Source organism: Rattus rattus, chromosome 10, assembly GCF_011064425.1.
Source record: "Rattus rattus isolate New Zealand chromosome 10, Rrattus_CSIRO_v1, whole genome shotgun sequence".
In the NCBI taxonomy this organism is placed as follows: domain Eukaryota; kingdom Metazoa; phylum Chordata; class Mammalia; order Rodentia; family Muridae; genus Rattus; species Rattus rattus.
Window position 1 is genome coordinate 3,399,253 of NC_046163.1, and position 27,963 is coordinate 3,427,215.

General features: G+C 45.2%; 1 protein-coding gene across 2 annotated transcripts in view; it reads right to left on the reverse strand.

The window, feature by feature from the left end:
* Dstyk (dual serine/threonine and tyrosine protein kinase) overlaps positions 1–27,535 on the reverse strand; it is a 47,699-nt gene extending 20,164 nt beyond the window's left edge. The window contains exons 1-2 of one of the 2 annotated variants that reach the window (XM_032914758.1): positions 27,201–27,535; positions 11,704–12,092 (exon numbers count right to left, since the gene is read on the reverse strand). In XM_032914758.1, the coding sequence (XP_032770649.1) occupies positions 11,704–12,092; positions 27,201–27,465 (654 nt within the window). In that variant the 5' untranslated portion in view covers positions 27,466–27,535. Of the gene's footprint in view, positions 1–11,703; positions 12,093–27,060; positions 27,151–27,200 lie in introns of those variants that run through there. The other variant, XM_032914760.1, reaches the window with a different exon arrangement.
* Positions 27,536–27,963: the final 428 nt, after the last annotated feature.

The following is a 27,963-nucleotide window of genomic DNA, read 5'->3' on the forward strand; positions in this document are numbered from 1 at the left end:
TAAGAGCCTTTTTAGCTTCTCTTCATTTGAATTTGAGCAAACTACATAAACCCATAACTCCTTACCCAAACCCAGGCCAAGAGGAATCCTGTTTCATCTCTGCCTCCAAAGCAGGGAATGTGTTCCAGCTGGAAAGGTGCCTGGCTGTCATCTTGCAGTCCAGAACAGCCCTTACTACCCTGACATACTCATGCTGGAATGAGAGTGTTCACCTCGGGAAGCATTTTCAGAAATGCTAATAGATAAGAAATTTCAGGGTTTAGATTGGAACACACAACTGCAAAAATACCAGCAGAAAAAACAAAAAAACCCAAACAAACAAAAACCTAAAAAGAATCCTAAGGATACTGGGGGGAGGGGATACCAGTACACCAGGATGTTTGTATGATGGGGTCAGAGGGCTCTGCAGGAGTTAGTTTCTCCCTCATTATCCTGAGGTAAGATCTCTAGTTTCTGATGCTGTGCTGCATACTCCAGACTAAATGATCTGCTCAATTCTGTCTCTGTCTCCCATCTCACTATGGGAGCGCTGGGATTATGAATGCTTGCTAGCCCATCTGGCTTGTCACATGGGCTCCAAAATTGAATTTAGGCTTGCTTCCCACCCACTGAGAAATCTCTCCGGATCATAAGCTAGATAAATTATGTGTAGTGGGTTTTTTGTTTGTTTTGTTTTTAAACCACAGCTCCTCTAAGTATATGCCTTCCCCCAGCTTTTGAGACAGGGTCTCATGTATCCCAGTCTGGCCTCAAACTTGCTATGTTGTCAGGGATGGTTTTGAACTCCTGATCCTCTGGCTTCCGCCTCCTGAGTGCTGCAACACAGGCATGGATTGCCATGCTTTCCCACTGCAGTGCTGAGGAGTGAACCCAGGGATCCTATGTGATAGGCAAGCACTCTACCAACTGAACTACATTCCAGCCCCAGATATACTGTAAAAAGATATAAGTCAATCAAGTTTATTATAGGAAAAAGGCAAAAATTCAAAATCAAAGATTATTTACAAATTTTCACTTGAAGGAGTTTATAGCTGGTACAATAAGCCTGACAAAAGCCCAGCCCTGGGAGGTCATAGGCTCTAGGAGAGAAACAACTATTGCCGCCTTGGTGACTGATCATGTTGTCAAACTGCGGACCTCAGCCTTAGCAGACAAGCACCTCTGTAATGACCAGCAATTAACTAAGTAACTCCTTACTGGTCAAAGTGCTGAGAATGTGTGACTGCATCCCAAATGTGTAGGGGTACATTGTGTGAAGTTGTGCCTGGACATCTATATAAGCCCCCACACATATTAAGGCTCAGGAAACATTGTGGAAAAGGGGGCAGAAAGAATTTAAGAGCCAAAGGATGGGAAAGGGGTGCTGAGAAACGCCATCTTCTGGAAAAGACATGGCAGTGTACTCATGAACTCACTCAAGATATGGTGAGGTGCCCAGGACCAGGCAACATTCCAACAGGCAGCACTGATGGGTCTAAACGGGTTACAAAAGGGGAGGCATGAAGTGGGGATGTGGACACGTTAGCTGCATAGGAAGAGTGAGAGGGGAGGGAGAATTAGGAATAGATACGATGAAGAGACATTGTTTACATTATGAAATTGTCAAAGAATGAGTAAAAGATATATCTCATCAAATTAATTTTTCTGAAGAATTTTATTAGGTTAAATTTTCTAAAATAAAACTTCAGGTTTTCCTTAAAGGATCACGTTATGTATTACAAAACCATTAGTCAAAACTGCCAAGTCCACGTATAAGACCAACAGCATCCTTTAAGAGAAAAGAAAGAGCCAGGCAGTGGGGGCAGAGGCCTCTCATCTCTGCACCCAGGTGGCAGAGGCAGGTAGACCTCTGTGAGTTTAAGGCCAGCCTGGTCTACAGAGTGAGTTCCAGGATACTGAAGGATACGCAGAAAAACCCTGTCAAAAAAAACAAAGAGAGGAGGGAGGGAGGAAGAGAGAGGAAAGAGAGCACAAGGGAAGAACAGTTAGCTGACTTCATTTATTCATAGGTACAAACTCATTATAAGAAAATTTTTGAGTAAGGGTTTCTTTCTTTCTTCCTTCCTTCCTTCCTTCCTTCCTTCCTTCCTTCCTTCCTTCCAAGACTGTGTCTGTGTCTTAAGTGGCAGGGAATGTGTTCTGGTTAGACTGTGTCTGTGTCTTAAGTGGCAGGGAATGTGTTCTGGTTAGACTGTGTCTGTGTCTTAAGTGGCAGGGAATGTGTTCTGGTTAGGAAACTAGTCTGACTCCCACCTTGCTCTACAAGACACCGTTTGCTACCCTGACTTATATGTGCTGGAGAGTGAGCAACTTTAGGGGAGCATTTTCTAACAGTTAGCACAGTACATTCTCTGAGCTCTCTCTCAGGACTTGCTATATAGCCTTGGCTGGGGTGATGGTTTAAATATGCTTGGCCCAAGGAGTGGCACTATTTGGAGGTGTGGCCTTCCTGGAGTAGGTGTGGCTTTGTTAGAAGAAGTGTGCCACTGTGGGCATGGGCTTTAAGACCCTCATCCTAGCTGCCTGGAAACCAGTATTCTGCTAGCAGCCTTCAAATGAAGATGTAGAACTCTCAGCTCCTCCCACACCATGCCTGCCTGGATGCTGACATGTATCCACCTTGATGATAATGGACTGAACCGCTGAACCTGTAAGCCAGCCCCAATTAAATGATGTCCTTATAAGAGTTGCCTTGGTCATGGTGTCTGTTCACAGCAGTAAAACTCTAACTAAGACAGGTGGCCTGAAACTTGCTACATATTACATGTTGGCTGCAAACTTGTGTCAATCCTCCTGCCTCACATCTGAAGTGCTGGAATTGTAGGCATGCACCATCACACCTGGCAGATTAAAGGTTTTGTGATGATAGACTGGCACCTTTGAGAAAAACTGTATATTCCTTCCTAAACCTCTGTGGTGTTGTTTTGTGGTACTGGTTGTTTCATTTTAGGGGAGGTGTTTTGTTTCCTTTTAGGGGATGTGTTTTGTTCTGAGGCAGATTTCCACATATGCTCTGTATAGGCCTTCAACTCACTAGGTAGCACAAAGTAGGCTCAAACTTTTCAATCTTCCTGCCTTGACTTCCTCAGTGTTAAAAGTACTACTATGTCTGGATATTTGTAAATATACATTGTACTAAACAAAACTGGACAGAAAACAAAAATAGTTCTCTCTTCTCCCATGCCCAGTCAGGTCACTGTGCAGCTGGTCTCAGCTCTCCTACACCTTGTGTCAGAAGCCACAAGGAGCTGCAGGCTGTCACTCAAGCAATGATCAATAAACCTAGATTGCAATGTGCTTTGCGATTCTGTAATATGACTAAGGTTAAGGGATGACTCATATTTTACAGGTATAAACAAAAGGGGAAGCCAGTGCTGGCCTCTCAAGGCAGAGTAAGAAATAATAATTAATACTGAGTTGGCTGAACTAGAGCTGTCCCGTGTCCAAAGTGTAACCTCAACTGTCTATTTCATGAAGGTTATATACCTTCCTAGCACCCAGAACAGGGCCTGTAACTTAGAAGGCACATAATATGTAACTGTGATGAATTGACAAACACATGCCTTGCTCAAAACCACATGCCACCATCATATAAAATCGTCCTCCTTCCAGGTCACAGTTATCTGAAACAGCTGTTTGAAGCAATAAGAAAACACTTTACTCTTTAATCAAGGAAAGGAACTCAGGGAATGATAGAAGCCCTTAATTTCCACTTGAATCACAATAGGAGAGTTCTCTTGTACATACATACATTCTGCACAAAGTCATGGATCCCATAGAAATGAAAAGAAGGGTGCTTGTTACTCTCAAACACCAGAATCACAGCTCTTGGTTTTGTCTTCCATATAAGGTGGCAAATGACAAGCAGCCATCTCTCAACCACTGAAGAAGGCCGACTGCATACTAAAAATCCCTCTTCTTCTTGGAAGGAACACTTGCTCACAGCACACTGCTAAAGCTCGGTCACATAAAGGACGATGTCCTGGTTGCCTTTCCTTGTTTGTTCTTGTCAACCTGACACAAGCTAGAGTTATGTACGAGGAGGGGACAACACTTGAAGACATGTCTCCTTAAGATGGGGCTGAAGGGAAGCCTGTGAGGCATGTTCATATTAGTGACTGATGTGAGGGGCCCAGCCAACTGCGCGTGGTGTCACTCCTGTCAGGTGGCCTAGGTGCGATAAGACAACAGTCTGGGCAAGCCATGAGGAGCAAGCCAGTGAGCAGCACTTCCCCATGGTCTCAGCTCGGCTCCTACCTTCCGGTTCCTGCCTGGTGATCCTGCCCTGACTTCACTCTGATGGAGTGTGACCCGAGAACTGTAAACTGAGATACACCCTTTCCTCCCCGAGTTGCTTTTGGTCATGGTGTTTATCACAGCAACAGAAACCCTGACTAAGACAGGTGATTATTCTGTGACTCAACCAGCAAACAATTGTGTATTGAGGGTGAGGTTGGGAAGTGGCAGGTGACTTGGGTTTGGAAAACGACATACGCTGATCTAGTAATAGTCCCACCTCCCAGAGCCACTTACACAGTGTGGCTTGGGGAAGGACTGGAGAAGCCCACCCTGTCTGGTGTCCTCCGCAGGGCAGATCTTCAAGGTCTCTCTGTCACGAAGAGAATCCTACCTATCTTTACCTCCATTTTCCTCCTTTTCCCTCTCATTGGCACTTGAAAAGTTTTCTTATTATTTTTCAGGATTGACACTGAATTCACTTCCACTTTCTTAAAACTTAGCCTTATTTATTATTATATTTGTCTGATGTGTGAGAGAGTGCAGGTGGCCATGTCATTGCTCATAGATAGAGGTCAGAGGACAACTTGGGGAACTGGTTCTCTGCTTCCACCATGGGCGCTGGGAGCAAACTCGGGTCTTCAGCTTGCTTACCTTCCCCCATCTTACCACTGAGCCGTCTTACCTGCCCTCCACTTTGACTGCTAACTCCATACTGAAGAAAATGCTGCACACTCTTGTCGCTTGTACACAATATATTGGTTCTGGTTGGTACAGACATTCTACAAGAGGGGAGCTTCAAGTAAATGGTTTTGAGGCCATGAGGTGCCTCCTAGGAAACGGGCTAATGTGAGGCTACCCCAGACTTTGTCCCAGAAGCACACAGAATGGACAGAAGCTCGTCTCAGCAGGATCTGGAGCTTTATTCTACCACTTATGAGGAAAAACAGAAGGAAAAGAAAAAGATGGGAATTAAATTTTTATATGCCTCTTACTATTTACTTTCTTAATCAACTTTCTTCTTTAATTTTATTATAAAAGCAAGTAATAATGAATTATGAAGAAGTTTATCTCTAATAAAGCTGGATAACTAGAAGTTAGGTGGCACGAGGATTTCAGGTTGAAAAAAGTTAAAGTCGGGCTGGAGAGATGGCTCAGTGGTTAAGAGCACTGACTGCTCTTCCAGAGGTCCTGAGTTCAATTCCCAGCAACCACATGGTGGCTCACAACCATCTGTAATGGGATCCGATGCCCTCTTCTGGTGTGACTGAAGACAATGACAGTGTACTCATATATAATTAATAAATAAATAAATAAATAAATAAATAAATAAATAAATAAAAAGTTAAAGTCCATATTTGGCTGATTATCAGGGAAGAGACAAATGACTGAGAAAATAGGAACTCTGTTCTTTCCAAAAAAAACAAAACAAAAAAATTAAAGTGTCCGCGCGCGCGTGTGTGTGTGTGTGTGTGTGTGTGTGTATGTGTGTGTGTGTGTCCACAGAAGCGGTAGATCTCTGTGAGTCTGAGGGCAACCTGGTTTACACAGGGCTACACAGAGAAACCCTGTCTTAAAAGAAAAAAAAAAACAAAAACAAAACTGAAAAGCCCCAAACCATCAATTTATACACCCAAATGGAAGAAGGATGTGGTTTATTATATGCCAGACACTGTTGGGTTCTCCATACAATTTGTCTCATTTTAGTGTCAATCCCACGGGACAGCCCAATTTTCACAGTCACACAGCTAAGTGACAAACTCAGATTGCTACTTAGCAACAAAGGCTGTGTTTAATCAGTTACTGATGACCTACTATGTATCAGGAACTGTCCGATTTGATGTGAGGGAAGTTCTGAAAGAGTTACAGAAGGCACGATATGCCAAGCAGAGATCTTACGCTATGCTTAGAAAGTATGCTGGCTGCAAAGTTAAAAAAAAAAATTATGGCTGAGTATCACTAAAGAATCACAGAGAAAATACTTTCACGAAGCTTAGCAATCAAGTTTCTGCCTACTGACAGGACTTTCCATCTCCTGAGGCTCTGAGGCTGACTAGAGGAAGACTCCCTTCCCACACCAGCTGTTCCTCAGAGGGAGACATAACTGAGGTTCTGAAAGGAAAAAGAAAAAAGTATGCTGCAAGATAGTGGTGGTAGCAAAGGGGGACGATGAAAGAGGAAGATTATGACTTCAAACTGTCAGAAAACCCCCAAGAGCCTACGTGAACTGAGAAAAGACGGCCTCAGTAGCAAGTGCTCTTTTAAGAGATAACAAGGCCACTGCGGTACCAATAAAACTTTATGATTCTTTTTTCTTTTCTTTTTTTAGATAGAGTCTCTACATAGCTATAGATATCCTGAAACTCACTCCATAAACTAGGCTGGCTTTAAACTCACAAAGATCCACCTGCCTCTGCCTCCCAATGCTGGAGTGAGTACGTACCACCACGCCTGGCCCAGGATTGTTTTCTTGAGGCAGGATTTCAGATAACCCAGGTGGCCCCAAACTCTGTGCAGCCAAAGGCAGCCCTGTATGAGTGATCTTCCTGCCTCTACCTTCTGATTGCTAAAATTACAGGTAAGCCTTATTTATGCTGTGTTGGGGCAGAACCCAGGGCTTTGTGCATACTAGACAAGTGTTTCACTGTCTTAGGATTACGATTGCTGTGATAAAATACCATGACCAAAAGCAAGTTGGAGAGGAAAGGGTTTATTTGGCTGACACTTCCATATCACTGTTCATCATCAAAGAAGTCAGAACAAGAGCTCAAAATGGGACAGGAACCTGGAGGCAGGAGCTGATGCAGAGGCCTTGAAGGGAGGCTGCTTACTGGTTTGTTCAGCCAGCTTTCTAGACCCCAGGCCCACCGGCCCAAGAATCGCCCCACCCACAATGGGCTGGGCCTCCCCCACTGATCACTAATTAAGAAATGGGCTTGCCTAGAGCAGACCTCATGGAGGCATTTCCTCAACTGAGGCTCTCTCCTCTCTGATGACTCTAGCTTGTGTGAAGTTGACAAAAACTTGCTAGGACATCTACTAAACAACTTTGCTGGATAGGGATTTTAAAAACTAAAAATATTGCTGGAGTTTTACTGATAGGACTCACGCTTGGTATATACAAGGCATTGGGTTCAATCGCCAGTACCAAAAATAAAACAAGCAAACAAACAAAACCAAAACCACCCATTGTCCTTTAAACCACTCATCTTCTCAGTGTGTGCATTAACCTAGAACAGGTGTTCCTGGTTTTCTTGGCACATGGTGTAAGCAGGATGGCTGCATTTCATTGTCTATGTGCTATGTACTGGGGGGGGGGAGGTAAGAATGTTAAGAAAAAGCACAGCTTATGTCTCCAAGGTATTCATGATTTAATGTTGGTCTGAACTTCCTATATCCTATCTGACACATCATTTCAGTTTCTCCTTTGTTGACCCATAAAGTAATTTTTTTTCAATTATGTAAAGTCTCACTCTTTACTTCTTTGCTTTGAAGAGTCTAACTACCTTCCCCTCCTCTCTCTTAGAACAACCATCTGGACCTAATTCCATGCACTCCTTCCTCCCAACAGCATCTCACCACAGTCTTCTAGTCTACTTCTTACCCACCAACACTTATCTTTTCATCTATCTACTACAGTCTGCAGACAAAGCAGCATTTAATTAAAGGCCCTGTGCTGGCGGTCCTGGGTCCTGAAAGAGCAGGCTGATCAAGCCATGAGGAACAAGCCCATAAGCAGCACCCTCCATGGCCTCTGCATCAGCTCGTGCTTCTAGGTTTCTGCCCTGTTTTTGAATTCCAGTCCTGATTTTCTTCTCCAATGAACATCAATATGGAAGTATAAACCAAATAACCTTTCCCTCCCCAACCTGCCTTTTTGGTCATGGTGTTTCATCACAACAAAGGAAGCCCTAACTAAGAAAGGTAACATACAATATTTGTTTTATTAGGCACAAGAATAAATGCTAATAACTAGCTAGAACCTGAGAAAAGCTAGTCTCCTAGCAAAAATCTTAAGAAATTTCAGAGTTAAATTTTGTATAAAATTTTTGTTCTCTTATGATTCTTTGGGGTAACTGGATTTTGAAAGCATTAACTGCTAAAATATAATAAAAAATTAGTGTATGTATTAAAAACAAGTTATTCCCACTAACAGTTGAGGCTTATAAAGAGAAGATTTTATCACTATAACTGGTTAGTTACAAATATTTGCAAAGTAAATAAGTAAGACCTTGTCTGGAAGTATTATTCTTCCTCAGTTCCCTCAAATATCTCACTGGACATCATGATGAGCTAATAACCTTGCTACTGGCAGGCTAGCTGCCAGGTGACAACTACAGTTCCCAAAGGTCCAGAAACCTCTGGTGGGACAGTCAAGCCCCTGATAAGGGCAGAACAACACAGTGTCTGTGGTGGCTCATATCTACATCCCAGAGTGTGGGAGGCTGAGGCAGAAGAATTCAAAGTTCGAGGCCAGTTTGTGCAAAATGAATAACAAAGACCTGATGATGATGGAGGAGGACAAGGAGGAGAGAAGAGAGAGGGGAGGAGGAAAAGAAAGAGGAAGAACAACTTCAGAGCAACTGAAATTATGTAACGGCCACAATAAAGGAAGCACTGCCAAGGCTGCAGGAATCGTCCTAGGCTGAGCAAACTGAGTCTTTACAAAAGAAACACACTGGGGTGGGGTCTCTCTCTCTCCCTCTCTCTCTCTCTCTCTCTCTCTCTCTCTCACACACACACACACACACACACACACACACACACACACATGCACACCATCACCACCAGCAGACTATACTGGTGTAAGGCAGACAAGCATTCCATTAGCCCTGTAAGAAATGTTGAAAGGAGGTGGGCAGATGCAGATGCCAGAAAGTAGGTGGGGGTAGGGAAGGGAAAGTGCTTTTGCATATAAAATACTTTGTGTGAGGAATTATGAAATGTGCTGCCAAATGGAGAAAATGCCGGATTTGAACACTAGGTAAGGTCTCAAATACTAATGGCTTAACAATGTTCCTCTTATTGAAATACAAACCATGAGTCTCGAGGGATCCAGAACTAACAAGCTGGCAATACCATGCAGTGTGAGTTGAAGTTGGTCCACTATGGAATATGCTGAAAATAAATGGTGAGGTTATGAGGACTTTAGCACATCAGAAGACTGACCACTGTGTAAGAGGCAGGAGGAAATTCTGCTTTGATAGTTTGGCAGCTCAAAGGGACATCCATTTCCCCTAATTCAATTTTGGTTTCCTTTAGCTAAATGTTTCCTTTCTTTGCTACCCCCTCTCCAAATCAAACAGAAGCATGAACTCACTGATCCTAAATATAGCTGGAGCTGAACAAAATACTTTTCATGGGCATGCACACTCTTCAGGTAGCTGTGCTCTGCTCCAAGAATTGAGCTAAGCATCTTTGATTATTCAACAGATGAAAGTCTGTGGTAAAAGAGTGGTGGCCAAATCCACAGAGGCCACAACCCCTATCCCGCCCCACACCTCCCACCCAGCAGACTTAGCATCATAGGAAGCTAAAGTTAGAATCCCCGGAGTCTGCTCCCAGTGCCCCAGTGCCACATCAAAACCACTGGAGAAGAAAGCAAATCTGGAGAAACTGCTTAAGGGAAGCCTCGGCCACAGGAAAGAGCAGAGAAACCGGAGAATTTCTCAAGAACGAGAGCCTTCATTTTAACCACGCCAAGAAAAGGCTGCTCTGGTATTGTAACCCCAGTACCCTCCTCAATTATGCTCTTGGTGTGTGTGTGTGTGTGCATGTGCGCGTGTGCGCGTGTGTGCATGTGTGCGCGTGTGTGCGTGTGTGCGTGTGTGCACGCACACCCTTCAAATCTATCAGCAGCAAGCCATGGGAGCTCTCAGTAGTAAAACATGTGCTCACATATACATAGAACAACTTGTGCTTTCCTTGTAGTGACTTTATTATATCAATTCAATTCAAGGAAGAAAAAGCAAATTAACATTAGAAGCCAAAACCAAGGGTCTGTGGAGACAGCTCAATAGGTAAAAGTACTTGCTATGAAAGCCATAAGACCTGAGTTCAAATCCCTAGTGTTCCTGTAAAGCCAGGCATGCCGGGGAGGCAGAGACTGTGCATCCCAGGAGCTTGCTGGCTGGCCAGCTCAGCTGGCACGGTAACCTTCAGGTACAGTGAGACCCCGTCTCTAAAACTAAGGAGGAAGGACAGGAAAGATGGCCCAGCAAGTAAGTACACTGGCTGCTTTTCCACAAGACCCAGGCTTGAGTCCCAGCAGCACCTAGCAGCTAACTACCCTATATAACTCCACTCCTATGGATCCAATGCTCTCTTCTGGCCTCCACAGGCTCTGCGCACATGTGAAACACAGCCATACTTACAGGTAAAACATTAATACACACAAAATAAAAGTAGATCTTTGAAAAAATAAGGTGGAAAGTGACTGAGGAAGGCACCTGACATACTGCTCTGGTTTGTACACAGCAAGATAGATAGATGTTAGATGAGACAGACAGACAGACATAGATACATATGCAGACAGAATTAAAACCCTAGAAATATAAACCAAAGAGAGCTGCTGTGTAACTCAGCAGTGGATGCCTGAAAACAGGAAACCCACCACCAAAACTGAACCGAGAGAACATGGAGACTGCTACTATTCCTCTCCAGCACATTATAAAGAGAAAAGAACCGTGAGGAGGAAGTGGGAAGATAGCTCCCACCAAAGACCACTGTCTCAGAGAGAGGCAGAGAGGGACAAAGGCAGAAGCACTCTCCCAAGTTAGCCGGCCAACCATAGCACAGCAGACAAGGTGATGAACCCTTAATTTTGGGCTGTCACACTGGCCCCACCATCACATCCTCTTCAAGCCCAACTCTGCTCTACATGGCCTACTCCAAGGTGGGAATGGTGGAGAAAGCAGGGTAGCTTAGGAGATGCATGGCACCTGTGCTGTCTTTAAGAGTTTACATAAACAAGAAGCCAAGGTATTCTTCAATAAAAGGGCTGCTTTGTTCCCTTACATGAATCAGACTGGGTTCCTTGTCAGGTCGGGAAAATGGGCTGCCCCACGCAGTAAGATAACAGCCAACACTATGAGAAAGCAATACAAAATTTCCCATGGTCTCAGTTCTACGAAAAATATTAACTATTCATCATCTTACTGTCCCTTTAGAAAGAGATGGCTAGAGACAGTTCTAGCAGTCTCTTCTTACCTAAGCCAAAGGGGCCTCCTAACTTTGATACTAACTACCCTGTAAGATCCTGTCAAGATGCAGCAATCACATATCCTCTCCTGTCTGGTGGAGACGGATGTTCCCCAGGGCCCTGAAGTTGATGAGCGGAGGCATGAAACTGCCATCCCGTCCTCATCCAGCTCCATAAATTACAGTCCTCTCATCCTATGTTCCTGTCAGAGCCCAGAATCCATCCGCAGATACTTTTCTAAAAGCCAGGCATGTGTGAGCCGGTACCTGTAGGAGAGCATGGTGCATTGTCACCTCGAGGTCAGCTAACACACGGGCAGTGTCCTCACTGTCTTCTTGAACCTCCAGGTCCTCCTCAGGGATGGTCTCCCAGTTGTCCTGGTGGGAAGCCAGTGTGTGCACCAGCTCATACTGACCGGGCAGCGCCAGGCTGACCTGAGTCCGAGTCCCGTAGGTGAAGCGGAGGCGCCGAAGCTTACAGCTCTCGTCACTGTCCAGCTTGAGGGTGGGAAGCACCCGCACCGCCAACAGCAGGTTCAACAGCTGGCACTTGGCATTACAGTCCTGGCCGAGGATCAGTATACAGGGGAGGTGATCCACGATCTGCTGCAGATACTTCTCTTCCATAGGTGGGAAGGAAATGCAGCTCAGCTGGCCTGGTTGGGGAATGGGGAAAGTGGAGAAAAAAAGAAGTAGATAAAAAGTGAGGGGGGCAGAGACTCGGAGAAAAACTCATCCAGAACGACAGAGCCCTAGAGGGAACACTTCAGGAGACTTTTGGTTAAAGGAGCTATTGGGAAAATTCACTGGTCAGAAAACGTTCTTCAAATGTCAGAGAGAGTCACGAGGCTAGCTCATCATGGAAAACAAGGTGCATACTACAAAAGGTGACAGTGGCTTGGTAGCACCTCTATAGTGGAAGGACATCTTAAGAAGTTTACAAGAATTCCATCGCAAATGCCAGATCATTAACTTGGGCAATAACTAGGATCTGGTCCAAATAGAAATAAATGCATAAAAATTAAAACCTTCGTTCTGATAAAAGGCAGAATGTTTGAATGCATAACACTTTTAAATCCCTACCCTTTGCGGTTTTAGCTTATGCTCCTCATTTAAACTTATTTTATACCCAAATGCTAGTAAATACGCATGGGAGGAGGGGCAGTGGAAACCTCTCCGAGACGGCTTGAGCTCTAACACGGCGCTTTGAGGCTCATTACCCTGGCAGCTGCCGACAGTACCCCAACTGCCAAGTTTTCTCAGGACACTAGATGCTTAATTGAGATCTATACTCCTAATCAAGGCATACTCTTTCTGTTGATGGCTAAAAGACAGAGGGACAAAACTGACCAGCAGGATGAAATCTAGGCAAATCTAAGAGATGCTATCTGAAAAATAATCTCCTTTGAGGATACCACCATTAATCTAAAGGACTCACTTCCTCAAACACATTTCAGTAGTATTACAGAGACCAAACAGCTTGAAAACCTGTTTGAGAAAGACTGTGGCCTGGGCTCCTGGAAAGTGAGTACCCACCACCCTCAACTGCTTCAGGAGTGAGATCTGCCAACATCTAAGGTAAAGGTGGTAACGCCGAGATCCTAACTGCCTTAGTCACCCAACAATATATTATATTGAGCCATTTGTGGACTGTTTCATTCCTGAAGCAACCAGCAAGAGGTCTGACTCATTGAAAAGGTAGTTCTACTTCAGAACATACCTGTCCCATGCTCCCTGACTTCCACAAGTGACAAGCATCACCAGAAAAGAGGTCTGTCCTCCCTAAGTCCCTCTCTACATTTGTCATGGTCTTCTGTTTCATGCCTGTCTATGAATGCAGCACCCTGGCCTCAGGACATCTATCAGCAACACTAAAACAGGAAACCTACTCTCTCGGGAAGGAGATGGGCTCCTCTGGAAGCTTAGAGAGCATTTCCTAGTGCCCATTTCTGTGCAAGGTATTCAGTAAGTATACGAGTGAACACCAAGCTACACGCTGGTCTAATCTCTGGCATAGACTCTAAAGCAGGAAGGCGCGAACGCTCCTCTGAGTGACTACTTGGGAAAGAGCAATGAGCAAGTCCTGCGCCCCATGCACCTCCGCTCACTATGTATCGTAATGTATACCATGCAGAGCAGAGGTTCTTCCGTTACTGTTTCTAAGAATCAAACCATGAAGACATTTCCCAGTTCTCCGCATCCTCAGTGCCTAACACAACTAATGACAGTGTCTGAAGGTTACATATTTGTTCTGTGTCAGAATTCATTGGTCGTGAAGAGCTGTCTACAAAAGTGACTCTACTACACTTGCAAAGTACAGCACGGTGATGACCAGCTTCAAGTGAACCAGCACTCCTAAAGCGCTCCATCTTTCCACAGACATAGCTGTGAAGAAAACAACTGCAGCATTTGGAAAGAGGATGTCAGCTAGCCTGCCTTCACTTTCGCCTACAGATCACAGTCTCCTCTTTTTCTGGCCCTTGCCAGACTCTCACTTAAGTGACAAGTGTCTGTTCCGGCTGATGGCCTTGACGTCCCTATCATGGAAGCTGTTTTATACATAAAGCAAACCAACAGCCCTCAGTGAGTTCTAACACTGCAGCTCCCTCTAGCAGAGTGGATAATAAACCCAACAGAGCCTCTGTCAGGACAACACCTCTGACACAAATGATCAGCAACAGAAAAGCCAATAAAGCCTGCTGCATCAGCCAAAACCACAGAGACACACCCCATTATTCATCTGGCCCAAACCATCACCTTCCTGTGCTCCATCTCGCCTATAAAAATAGTCTGCAGAAACAAACTGCGACAGTCAAAGCAGCCAGGACCAGTGTGCAATGGCAAGGGGGCTGAGGCTGAGCCCAGTTCTGCTTCCCGTTTCCGGGCACTCTGCCAGGATTCCATGTGCAGCCTACTGAGCTGGGAAGGCCTTTGTCGGGGGCACTGCTGTCTCTTGGTTTTCAACATAACACTCCCCAACACTCTCCTTCTCCCATGAAGCTTTCCCACTGCTCTCTGAGATGTCAGTAGGAGTTGAGTAAGTGCATGAGAGAAATGAAGCTGCGAGCAGATGCAGGTAACCTTCCCTGGTTACCTCTGTGACAAAGAGCACAGCTGGCACTGAGAGCAGCCCTGGGGGGTTCCTGATCCTCACACCGCTCATCTATGAACTGAGAGAGAGTTAGACCATCTTTAACACTCTTTCCAGTTTGAAGTTCCAGTTATAACTGGTCTGGTTGTTGTTACTATTACAGTCCCAGAATATGTAGCCCTGGCTAGCCTGGGCACTGAGTAGTTAAGGCTGGCCTGGAACTCAGAGATCCTCCTGCCTCTGATTTCTAAGCCCTGTGTCACCATGCCTGGCTGTTTTTATTTTTAAATTGTATGTTAATTTAATTATGCAAGCTCCTCCTGAACTATTAAATACACATCAAAGGTGACTAGACTAGCCAGGGGCTCTAAGGACCTATAATAAAGTCTTAGCATATCTCCAGGGAACAGATCAAAAGCTGTGCCTGACACTGGAGGGAGGGGGCAACCTGCTTCTGAGCTGCAGCAGCCGCCGGCAGACAGTTACAGGACTTGTGAGCTATCGGGTTTTCTCTGGTAATTAATACAGCAGCATCTGCATATGGGCTGCCAGAAGGTAGCAGCAGGCTTCTCAGCTGGCGCACGTTAACCCTGCCAACTCTGACTGCAGGAAAACTCAAATCAAATTGTCCTAAGTGCAAACCAAGGCTTTAATCTCTCTGCCTTTCTTCATGGTGATCGTTCTTAAATACAGAGTTAGCTTGACTGAATTTCCTTCTAACAAAGGTTGCAAGTTAGGAGGAAGAAGCACAAAGGAGTAAGCTATCCCGTGTATTTGTCCTAGATAGTATTCTTCATCTCTTTCTACACCCATCTATTTGCCTCATCTCAATGTACTTGATTCTACTAGATAATTTTTGTCCACACTTATAAATTAGAAAATAAAGGCTTGAGAGAGAGAGAGAGAGAGAGAGAGAGAGAGAGAGAGAGAGAGAGAGAGAGAGAGAGAGAGCGCGCACGCTCAGGCTTCTGCACTTATCTAAGAAGTAAAGGCCGGGCTGTGCAGAGCTGTCTTGGTCTCGACTGTGACACAAGGCGATGCCCCAACCTTGGCCATTTCCCAAGCCAGGGCTAAACAAACAAGATTTGGTAACTACAGGACTTCAGTTTAAAACAAACTAATATAGACCCTATGAATGCTGCTCCAGACCATGAAGAATAAAGCTGAGGACGTGGTATGGTGGCTCACGCTGCAATCTCAGCACTAGGAAAGTGGAGGCAGTAAGGCAGAGTCTGGGCCATCCTGGGCTGTAATGAGAAGCTATATAAAAACAAACAGGGGCTGGAGAGACGGCTCCGGTGGTCCCTTCAGAGGACATGAGGTCAGGGCCCATCCCTCCTGTCAGACAACTTACAATCTCAGAACCCCTCATGTCACAACACTCACAGCAAACAAAGCAGGAACTCTGGCTCCAGGAGATCCAAGCTCTTCCTTGGCCTCACAGGTACCTGAGACTCACGGCACACACAGAATGTACAGGAATGAAAGTAAATCCTTGAGGGGGCGAGGACAGGATTCAAGACAGGGTCTCACTTTGTAGCCCTCACTGTCCTGGAACTCATTATGTAGACCAGGCTGGCCTCGAATGCACAAAACTCCACCTGCCTCGGTGCTAGGATAAAAGGCATGTGTCACTACACTTGGTAAATCTTATAAATAAATAAACGAATAAGCAGAATTACTTTTGACTGGCGCACACTCAAAAACACTAGTGATTGCTATAGATTCCTGGAATCCCTTTTCTAAAAGGAAGCTGCAGATGCTTTTCTAAGACATTCTGAACGGTCTTCCCACCAGCCAGGGTGTGCTACTGTCTGAATCTGAAGTATAAATCCTCAAAAGAGAAGTGACATTTTATGTCACTAGTGCCCTGTTGAGGTACACTGGGTTATATTTGCAGAAATGGCAAACAGGCTGTACCCACACACAGCCCTTCAATCACTTGTGCTCATGGCGAGCAAAGGACAGGGACCATCAGCTCACGGTACTACCTAGAACAACATGACTCTTGCTATCACCGTTTTACACTACTGCGTCTTGCTGGGACCCAGGGACCCAGAATAGACTGCCGAAAAATATGGCACTTTGCCATGCTGAGTACCTCAATTTAAAGATTGACAGGCCTCTGAAAAAGAGCCCCTCTCCTGATTCTTCTGCCTCCCAGTTTTCTACCCTTCTCCAAAGGAGTTCATAGAATTCACTATTTTCTTCACCCAGGCAGCAATGGAAATTGGGAAATCCTCCATCTGAAGCCAGTCATAAAAGATAGAAAATCATTCCTTTTTTCCTTTTCTTGAGCCAGGTTCTCTCATTGTAGCCCAGGCTGGCCTTAAATTCACAGCAATCTCCCTGCCTTGCCCCTGAGTGTTGTGATTACTGATGTGAGCTGCCATACTTTATTTTTCTCTTGATTTCAGCACTGTCTTGCTTTGTGCTGAGAGTAAACAGGGCTATGTAAAAACTGAATAGACATGCTGTCTCTTCTCTATACTATTACATCATGTCCCATAATGTCCTAACAGCTGTCTCCTCTTCACCAAACCCTGAGCACTACAATCACGTTCCCTAGATTTGGGGCCATCATTTATGAAGCTCCATGCACATAAAACTCCAATTCAAGCCATCATTGCACCGTGACCTTGTTAACCTGGTTTTACTACAGGATACTGGGTTATGACCCTTGAGATAAAGAAGGAAAGGTGTCACTGACAAAGACTTCAGGATCATTCAAGTCTTAATTGGTGCCCAAGCACACTTCTTCCCGCAGTTCATTTGTTTGTTTGTTTGGTTGGTTGGTTGATTAGTTAGTTGGTTGGTTGGTTAGTTGGTTGGTTGGTTGGTTAGTTGTTTAGCTGGTTGAGACATGTCTCATTCTATAACTTAGGCTGGCCTCCAACTTAACAATCCTCCTGCCTCTATGTTCCTACTGTCAGGGTTGTAAGTGTATGCCACCACAACCACACTTCAGGAGTTTTGTTTTGTTTTCTTTTGTCTTTCTATCTATTTATCTCATTTTAACTTAACTTCTATATATAATATGTGCTTTTATGGCAAGGTACCATAAGTTCTGTCTAAGTGCAAATTAAATAGATTATATAATTAACTAAAAGGATCCATGACACAAACACACATTTCCAAAATGAGTAATGACATTTCACATTACATTATGTATGTGCCAAGAGTAGAGAAAAGGATCCTAAGTTGAAAAAGAAATGCTATATAGTCTTTCTGCTCAAGCTTCTAAGTACTGAAACCGGAAACAATTCCCAGGAGCTTAGAGAAAAAAGTTCTAGACAAGAAACACATTATCATTTCTAGGGAACTCTCCCAGTATCCACTAAACACAAAAGACTCTGAATTATACAGCAGACACCCGCCTTACAGAAACACATGTTTAGGTAGCCCAAGTTTTAGAATCTTTGGGACCGAGTGGGAAAAGGAACTGTGATGGAAGGAGTGGTGTTTGGAAAGGAAAAAGCTGAAATGCAAGCACACAGTCAGTGCTCCCACTGAAAGCCCCAGCCCAGCTGCTGGAGAATGAATGGCTGAAGTTATACTACGGGAAGACCTCTGAAATCAGAGGTTGTCCTGGATTGGAAAGAAAAAGGGAGACCTCTTTAGCAGCTGGGACCCAGCGTGGGCCTGTGAAAGGAGTTCCAGGACAGCCAGGGCTGTTACACAGAGAAACCCTGTCTCAAACCAACCAACCAACCAATAAACCAAGTTCCTTCCTTGTTCTCATTCCTGCCCTCTAGATCTTCCTTTGGTTTACTGTTCCCTCTTTGGGGGCACAGAGTGTTTTCGGGGCTCTGATCTAAGTTGTTCAGAATGAAACTTAGAATCCAGATCCATAATAGAAGGCCTACTTACAAGTTCATTAGTGAAGAAGCCCGCAGAGAAGCTGACCTTACAGGGCCTGCAGGTGGTCCCTCTGTTCCCCGAGGAGTAAGGCATCCTCCCTCCACACTCAATAAGGCAGCGTTTCCAGGTTAGACTAGCAGGAATGTCTATGTCTCTCCATGGAATAAGCACCAGAGAGAAGGTCACTTGTTCTTTCAAGAGAAAATGAAATCATTTTCTCAGAGGGGCGTTGGGCCTTGTATGCCAAAAACTAAGACTGACTTTGCCCCTACCAGCTACTGTTCTCCACAGCCTTCCTTGTCCTTCCTGTTCTCACAACATTAAAGCCAAAGTGTATTTTACAGAATAGTCCTAAAGAGAAAGCTCAGAAAAGCCCAGCTATGGTCTCTCTAATCTGAACAGAAATAGTTTTCATAGAAACAAGTCTTGTAACCTAGTTGCATCTGGGCTCTGCAAAGTCGGGGTGGGGGAGGGGTGTGGAGTCAGAGGAAATGAGAGAAAGAGAGGAGAGAAAAAGAGGAGAGGGATGGGGGAATCTTGGGAAATTCTCTCCTTACTCTCTGGACTGGATAAAAGCCACCAAAGTGGAGTCAATCTGATATAAGTAAGGCATTAAAGCTCTTAATCTGATTAATCTAAATTTAGATACTTCACATGAATCCAAGTAAAGAGATAAAAGGCACTTTAAGAAAAGAAATGTATTGTAAAATCAAAGGCTTTTATGAATACATAACCAAGACATTATTCTTCAGAACAATTCCGACCTATCAATTAGTTAGACATGTGAAAAGCAAGGCAGTTCTTACGTCTCACTTCATCTTCCTGCCCAGAGAACAGTGCCCCAGGGAGCAGAAGCACAGCTCCAAATGAGCCTGGACGGAGGATTCTCACAGCCACGTGGCTCAGAGCTGGGGAATACACTCACACCATTCACATTACTCAAGAGCCAGCCGAAAGTGTACTGTGTGAGACTGACCCTACGAATGAGGAGAGGGGATGCCGATGGTCCCCCATGCTGTGGCTGACTTTCCTTCAGTGTTTTGATCTAAATGTCAGAGGCACATTCACAAAAACCATTTTTAATACAGCTCAAAACAAGAAGAGAACAACCACTGCTAGGTCTCTGTCAGGTCTCAATTTCCATGAGCCCAAGACCACCAAAGAACTAAATCTTCAAGTCCAGAAAGGGCCTGTACGGAGCCTAGGTGTCCCCACAAGGGACTACAGCCAGTTCCAGGAGATAAAAAAAGACACCTTACACACACACACACACACACACACACACACACACACACACACACACACACACACAGAGGCAGTACCCACTGTCCTGAATGCTGTTCCCCACATGCAGGGCAAACCCACATTAGGTCTTGTACCCTTATGGGCAGGGAACCCACATTTCCAAAGAAGTCTCACATTTTTCTAAGAAAGATGGAGATGGGAGGCTCCCTAATGGTAATGGGATGGGATGAATTTTGCACTAGACCACACAAGCATAACAGTCGTTACCCACGAGTGTCAGAATACCTCAACTCCTTTTAAAGTGATCCTGGCCCTGCAATCAGGTAAGCGCTCTCTGCTACTGAGCCAACCTCCATCCCTCAAGTCTTTATCAATGTCATTGTGCGTGTGCCTGTGCCTGTGCCTGTGCGTGTGTGTTTGAGAGAGAGAGAGAGAGAGAGAGAGAGAGAGAGAGAGAGAGAGAGAGAGAGAGAGAGAGAGGATGAATTATTTATGTACTGTGCACATACCTGTAAAAGGTCAGGGGACAACTTACAGGAGGAATTGGTTTTGCCTTCTACCATATGGAGTCTGGGTCTTCAGTCTTCTGTTTGCTTTCTTTTGTTTTTGAGGCAGGGTCTCTCTGCATAGCCCTAGCCATTCTGAAGCTCTCTATGAAGACTAGGCTGGCCTCAAACTCACAGAGATCTATTTCCTCTGCCTCCCAAGTACTGGGATTAAAGGTGTGTGCCACCATGCCTGGTTTAGGTCCTCAGGTTTGTATGCTCTACTCCACCCCTTCCGAGGCAGGCGATTGTTATGTAGGCAGCACGTCTGTAGATCCTCTGCAGGTGAAATGTTATTAACTGTCCTTCCTAACTGCAATCTGGAATGCCTAGTCTCAGGCCCCTAGGTCAGATGGCTTCCATAAAGGGTTGCTGAGGGCATGAACATTAAGAACTTACTTCTCATACAGTGATGGCACTCTGGTCTAGTTGGTACTGCATGGAAATCATTCTCTGGGACATGAAAACAATTTGCATAGGACATGAACTCTAACTTCAGCCCAGCTTGATATTGGGACTCATGTCTATAGTCCCAGCCACTCAGGAGACTAAGGTAGCAGGATCACGCAAGCTTAGTTTAAGACCACCCCAGCATGCAACAGAATTAGAATCCACCTCGGACAAAAACAAACAACAAGGAACACTGGAAACATTCTCTGTCAATAGGGACTGGTGGGTCTGCCCCAGAAGCTGCTGCGGCCAGCGGACAGGCCCGCCCGCCCTCTCCACTGCTGCCACAGCTGAGAAAGTGGAAGCAAAGGAAGCAGAAATGCAGGGCCTGGTGATGACACGGTGCTGTCAGGTCTTTTGAATAAAGCTCTTTTGCTAACATGTTCAATAAAAAGTTTTTAAGTTAAAAAAAAAAAAAAGAAGGGGTTGGGGATTTAGTTCAGTGGTAGAGAGCTTGCCTAGGAAGTGCAAGGCCCTGGGTTCGGGCCCCAGCTCTGAAAAAAAAAAAAAAAAAAAAAAAAGAAGAGGGGACCTCAAGCATAACCATCTATCCAAAGCACATAGGATTAAAATAGTAAAACACAGATGATTCTACAAAACTCCAAACTCCACGTGTGTGGGAATGTTCTTCCAAAATGAAAATTAAATTGCATTTGATCTCATGACATCATTCTAGCATCTACCAGAAATGGAAATAATTTAATAGGGATTTGCCCATTATATACAGAGCAATTCCATAAGCACTATCGGACCAGGGACACAGACACAAAGACAGTCTTTCTCCTTAGACACTCACAATCTAGTCAGCAGAGGAAGACGAACATTCTTATAGCTATCATGCAGGAAAGAACTACAACCAAGGTCTGTAGGAATCAAGCAGTGAGCACGATGTGAAACTTCTGTTTTCCTTTACTTCAATACCATAGTTTCGAGGTTTTAGTTTTAAAGGACAGTTGTGCTGTTTTACAGTGCTAAGGCGCCGTCCTGGGGCCCTGCACATACTAAGCAAGTGTCTACTGCTGTATAACGTTCTCAACACCGAAAGATTGCTCCTACAGCGCACTTACCACGCTCTTAGTCTACTGAAACAATATGGGAGAAGAGTGAGCTCACAGGCAAAAATCAATAACCACACTGGATTTTTATTTAACCACACGGTTTCTTTTTAAAGATTTTATTTAATTATAATTTCTATATGAGTGTATGTGTGTGTGTGTGTGTGTATGTATGTATGTATGTATGTATAAATACCACCTGTGTGCAGTACTTGAGGCCAGAAGAGAGCATCAGATCCCATGGAGCCGGAGTTACAGGAGAGCATGAGTCCTTGCATGGGTGCTAGGAATCAGACCTGGGGGCTCTGGAAGAGCAGCCAGCGCTCTAACTGCTGAGCCATCTCTTCAGCCCTTGAATACATATTTTCTTCACAAAGTCCTTGCAGATGCTGGGCATGGTTGCACATGCAAACTCAACAATACGGCTGCCTGCATGAGACCTGCACAAGACCACACCAGTAAACACATCGACATGGGGAAAGGTTTACAAGAACCCAGCCTCACTGCTAAGAGAAAGTCAGTTTTTTCAGAGACAAGCAGGATAGGTTGCCCAAGCCTAGGTGGTCAGTCCTAAACCCACAAACATATATGGAACACTAGCTGCTACAGGAGGTGTGTGTGTGTGTGTGTGTGTGTGTGTGTGTGTGTGTGTGTGTTGCCTAGAAAAGGAAATAGGTTTGAATTTGACGGGAGGATATGGGGGAAGTATAAAAGCATTGGAAGAAGAGGGAGGAGTTGAAATAATGTAAATATAGTGTACTCACATAGGAAATGATTTTTACTACATGGTCCACAGATTTTTAAAAATAGTGTATCCAGAATAATCTTAGGAGATTAAAATAAATACTAAAGCTGGGCATGTCAAGTCTATAATCTCAGCACTCGGGAGACCCGAGGAGGCCGTGCCACATCTTCTTCACTGAATAAGTAAAGCATGGCTCCAAATTAGGGCTCGTTTGCAACCGTCTGGGTGAAGAGTGCATTTGCATTCCCAAGCCAGGTAGGAAAGCACAAGGAGCCACAGCAGCAGAACGGGAACTGAAGCCTGGAGAGCTGGGCCTACCTGCAGTCTCCAGCCACAGCGCTGTCCCACAGTATATCTAATCCAAGATCTAAATCCAAGCGGTAGTGAGCACTTTCTGTAAGTGTCACACCTCTGTAAGATGAGCAGTATGACTACCACATCATGCAGTAAGATAAACCTGATCCTTTTTTGTTTGTTGTTTTGACTTTTGAAACAGGGTCTCACTATGAAGCCCAGGCTAGCTTGGAACTCTATATACAGATCAGACTGATGAACTCAGGATCCTCCTGCCTCAGCCTCCTGAAGTGCTGGGGTCACAGGCACAGTGCCATTGCAGATTAAACTTTGATACAGATTGCCAGGACATCCGTCTCAGTGGAGTGCCTTGCTCCTAAAATTCCATCAACCCATCTATACAAAAGAGTAACCAAAAGAGGCCACAGAATAATGAAAAACACATTTATAGGATAACAAGAAGCAACCAGCTATGAAAATTTGAGGATTAAAGTTCATTTTTAAAGGCCTATAAGCGGGTTGGGGGTTTAGCTCAGTGGTAGAGCGCTTGCCCAGCTCCGAAAAAAAGAAAAAAAAAAAAAAGGCTCTATAAGCAAGAGGGTATGGTGGCACACACCTTTAATCCCAGCACTTGGGAGGCAGAGGCAGGCGGATCTCTATGAGTTCAAGGCTAGCATGGTCTACAGAGAATTTTCCAGGACCGCCAGAGCTGCATAGTGAAGCCCTGTCTTGAAAATAAATAGGCCTATAATCTAGCCACTCTACCTTCCTGTTTCCCTCTCAGCTTTATGTGTTACCTGGGCATAAATCCTGTATGAGATTATTCCTCTTCAGGGGATCAAGTTCAGGCCTCCAACTTCTTTTTACCCACCACCCAAGACACACAAATATGAGCTTTGTATGTTCTCTGTAATGACGACAATTATAACTAGTCTTTCTTAAGAGAAAAGTGCAAGCCAAAGTAAGGCTGCACCCTACGATCTCCGCACTCGGGAGGTGAAGCCGGGTTATAGGTTAGAGGCCAGCCTGAGCTACATTTTGAAACTCTGTTGAAAGGAAGAGAGGGAGAAGGAGGAGAAAGAGGGAAGGACTGGCATCCACTCAGTTTCTTGACTCTTTAACACCCATATGTAGCACACTGAGCGGCACTGGGGACACTCATATGTCTATTTAAGAATGGCTACTGTGAGGCTAGCAATGAACACAGAGGCAGAGGGATCATTTAACAGAGGAACTTAAGACCAGCCCAGAAAGACACAGGGAGACTGTATCAAAAGCAAAAGGCAGCTGTTACTCACTAGCCTTAGCATGGCTGCTCTAAACCTGTGCAACATTATCTCCAACAATCCTAGAGGTGAGGAGGATTACAGCCTCCAACTCCAGAGGAGGAAGCTGTGACACAACATGGTTATGATCAGTTAAGACCAAAGGGAGGCAACACAAGCAACAGCGTTCCTACCAGACACATATGAGTCATTGCAACGTCTTAAAATGGAGAAGATTAAGACAAACTGCAATAGCGAGGACCTCCACTGGATCATAAAGTTAAGACAGATACTTTTCCTTCTTCTATTTTGTAAGACTCTACCCTTCCTCTCCCAAAAGGGTTCAAAGCCTTTATCTCACTGCTTCTGAATGCTCTAGCAGGAGAAGAAAAAAAACAAATAACAAAGCAAAAAAAAAAAAAAAAAAAAAAAAAAAAAAAAAACAAAAAACAAAAAAAAAAAAAAAAAACCCCAACAGATTGAGAGGTTTCTCCCCCTACAGCTACATAAAATGACTTGGACAACAAAGGGAGAACCAAATCAACGAATCTTCTTTTATGTTTCAGTTTTCTTTGTACAAACAAAATTCTTCTCAAAAACAACAGATAACCACTACCATCACCTACACAGCCCAAGCTGGAACAGGAAACCTACCCATCTCAGGCACTCACTTGAGTGAATATCAACCTATCAAACTAAGAAAGAAGTTTGCAGCTCTTCCCAGGTCTCTGTGGTTGAAACTGAAACATTTTTAAAATGGCATTATACATTATGACGAATGGTATACAAAGAAATGTAATAAATTGCTTTCTAAGGCTGCCATCTTTTTAGTCCAGTGACTTCAAATTATAGTCTCCGATCTTCAGTTGCCCAAATACTACACTGCACTAAGCAGGGGAGGGCTTGTGAGGTTAAGGACTGAGTGCCCCATTCTGTCATGTTCTGAGTCCTATTAATCAGAAACCAACACTCACAAAAGAAAGTTGAGACACCCTCCAAGTGACTTTGACCTTACCAAAAAGCTCCAGCCAGCACAAAGAACTAATTGTCCTCTAAGGACTGGCTCTACATTCTAACACCTTTACGGAAATAACCAGGACAACAGCATCCTTCAACCAGACGCAGAGAGAGATACTAAAACTCTGGTGCAGCCTTGCCCCCAAACCCAAAACCCTCTGCGCTGACTGGAAAGCCTGGTGTGGAACAAAACCAAATTGTTCCCTGCCCTCTCGTCGGTGCCCTCCTGGGATTTTATAGATGGGCACATTCCAAAGGGCGAAGAAAGTTTAAATATGCAAAAATTAGATCACGATGCAGTCAACCAGAAAAGCCAATTAAGCAAAATACAAAGGTGTTTTTGTATGCCTTAGGTTTGCCTTTAAAAGAAAGCAAAAGCCGACCAAGATGCTTCAAATTTTGAAAACCTCCATCTCTCTAAATTAAATCTATACTGAGTTGGGTGTTGTTGTTGTTGTTGTTTTTAAGAGTAACTCTGAAATAGTCATTTTAAAGAGAGGGCAGAAGCAGAGGGATTTTAAAGCAAAGCTTCTTCAGATGGAAGAAGCTGCTTCCAAACACTGCTAGGCATACCCTGTGTCCATCTAGAAGTAAGAGCTGCCTTGCTAACTGCTCTCCGATAGCCTCGCAGGCCAGTCCCCTCCAGCTCACCTCTAGACAGCAATCTCTGCAAGTGTCAAAAGCACAACTTCAGAAAAGGTAGTTGTCACCCTAGTGCTTTTTATCTCCTGACCTTTTTGCCTGGTGGTGGTAGCACACACCTGTAATCCCAGCACTCAGGAGGCAAAGGCAAGCAGATCTCTGAGTTCAAAGCCAGCCTGGTCTAAAAGAACTAGTTCCGGGAGAGCCAAGGCTACACAGAGAAACCTTGTCTCCAAAAATTAAAAAAAAATAAATAAATAAAAATATTTTCAAAATACCTATACTGTGTGTGCGCCCGCATGCCCACGTGCATGCATAGTGGCTATGTGTGGAGGTTCTCGCCTGATCAACTCAGGGTATCAGGCTTGGCAGCAGGTACATGTACCAGCTAAGCTACCATGCTGGCCCAAAACAAGGGCTCTTTAAATTGCTACCCTGCGCAAAGGAACAGTATCATTGAGGGCCCTATCAGGACTTACCAGCATGTCTTTAAACTCGCCCTTCTGTATTCTCAGATAAAGTTAAGATATTAAACATGTAGCAAAGAGTATAGGGTTCAACTGACAAGTTCACCTTAAGTGATAATATAACTTAAGTGATAATATAACTCCAGCATCTTTGACTGCTAAATTAGACTCTTAGGACCCACCCACCACGGTTAAACAACCGGAATCCATGAGACAGAGTCTGGGACATGGCATTTCTAATACACTCCTGAGGTTATTTTAATCTATACTGCAGCCTGAGAATCACGAAATAAAAACCTGCTGTTAGGTTGTCTCCCATACAGCTATCCATAAGGAATGTCAGTGGCTTCTCCCATCAACTTCCTAAAAGTTAAACCCTCTAGTTCCCCACCAATTGCAGTTTAAAAGTCATGGAGGAGGACCACAGATCTTACAGTATTTAAAGTGATCTGGGGCCTCTGACACATGGGCGGTGGCGGGAGGGGGGGATCAAGTCAAGAAGGGCAAGTTCTTCAAGGGCTCAGGGCAGCTCCACTCCACCCCCAACAACAACAACAACAACAACAACAACAACAACAACAACAGAGCATTCCTTAACTCCTTCATCATAAGTATAAGTAACATCTCTGACCAATTAATTTCTGACACCCATTAGATATCCTTTTCTTTGGCAACTCCAAATCCTATTTACAGGACATCTTCGCAGGGCTGCCTCTTGACAGGATTGCAAGCACTTTACACACCCAAACCGTGCACGCTCACACACACATACCAGTGCAGTCCTAAGGGACTCCAGGAACACCCAGCCTAATGCCTAACTGGGAGGGCTTGGTCCCCAAACTAAGCACCCCAATTCAAAGCAACTTTCCCACTCTCCGCTTAGCTTTTTCGAATTCTGCCTCCCGGTCGCGATCCCTTGCCACCTCTCCCAGAAGGTATCCTCCCACCTCATCTCAGATCCCGGAGGCCCAGGCCCCGCGCCGCGCCGCCCCGCGGCCCTCTCCCACTGGCCGCCTCCTCCTGGGGTTGTTTTGCTGACGGAGATGCCACCCTCCAATTTTCCTTTCTCCTTCGGGCCTGTCCTTACCCGCTGGCAGCGGGGCTTCGGCGACGTCGCCGGCAGGGCCAAGCTCGGCCGCGCCGCCGCCCGCGGGGGAGGAGGGACAACTGTGACTGTGGGAGCACTTGATGTCGCGGAAGAACTTCTGGGTCTCACGCAGGTTCTGCCGCAGCCGTCCCAGGTAGCGGCGGTAGCGGCCGAAGCCCCGGCACAGCTCGCGGATCATTCCGCCGCCCCCCGGGCCCGGGCCCGACACGGACTCGCCGGCCCAAGACTGCCCGTCGGCCTCCATCGCTCAGCCCGCTGTCTTTGGGGCTGGCTGCGCCGCTGGCCCGGCCCCCTCCTCCCGCCCCCTAGCGCTCAGAGAAGGCGGAATCCGCCTCCCGACGCCCCTGCAGGCACTTCGCGCGGCCTCCAGCCTCCGTCACTGCCGCGGCAGAGCAGCTAGAGCTCGCGGCTCCGGCCAGAACCTTTCTCCGCTCCCCTGCGGAGCGAGGGAAGAACTCACCGAGGCACCGTCGCTGCGCGGACTCCTGGGATTTGTAGTCTGGGCTGGGTGGAATGCCCCAACGCCCACGGGGAAGCGCGCGAGCGGGTGGCCCCGACTGATCTCTGTGCTTACACTCGCCTTGTTTAAAATGTATTTTTGTTCTGTACACGAATTCCTAAGGGAAGACAGAACCCGCGGAGTTTGAACGCTGGCAGAAATGGGGTACCTCAAATCTAGGAGAAAGATTTTAATAGTAGAAGGAGAAAAGCCGAGGTCAGAATATCTCTGTGGTTACCACAA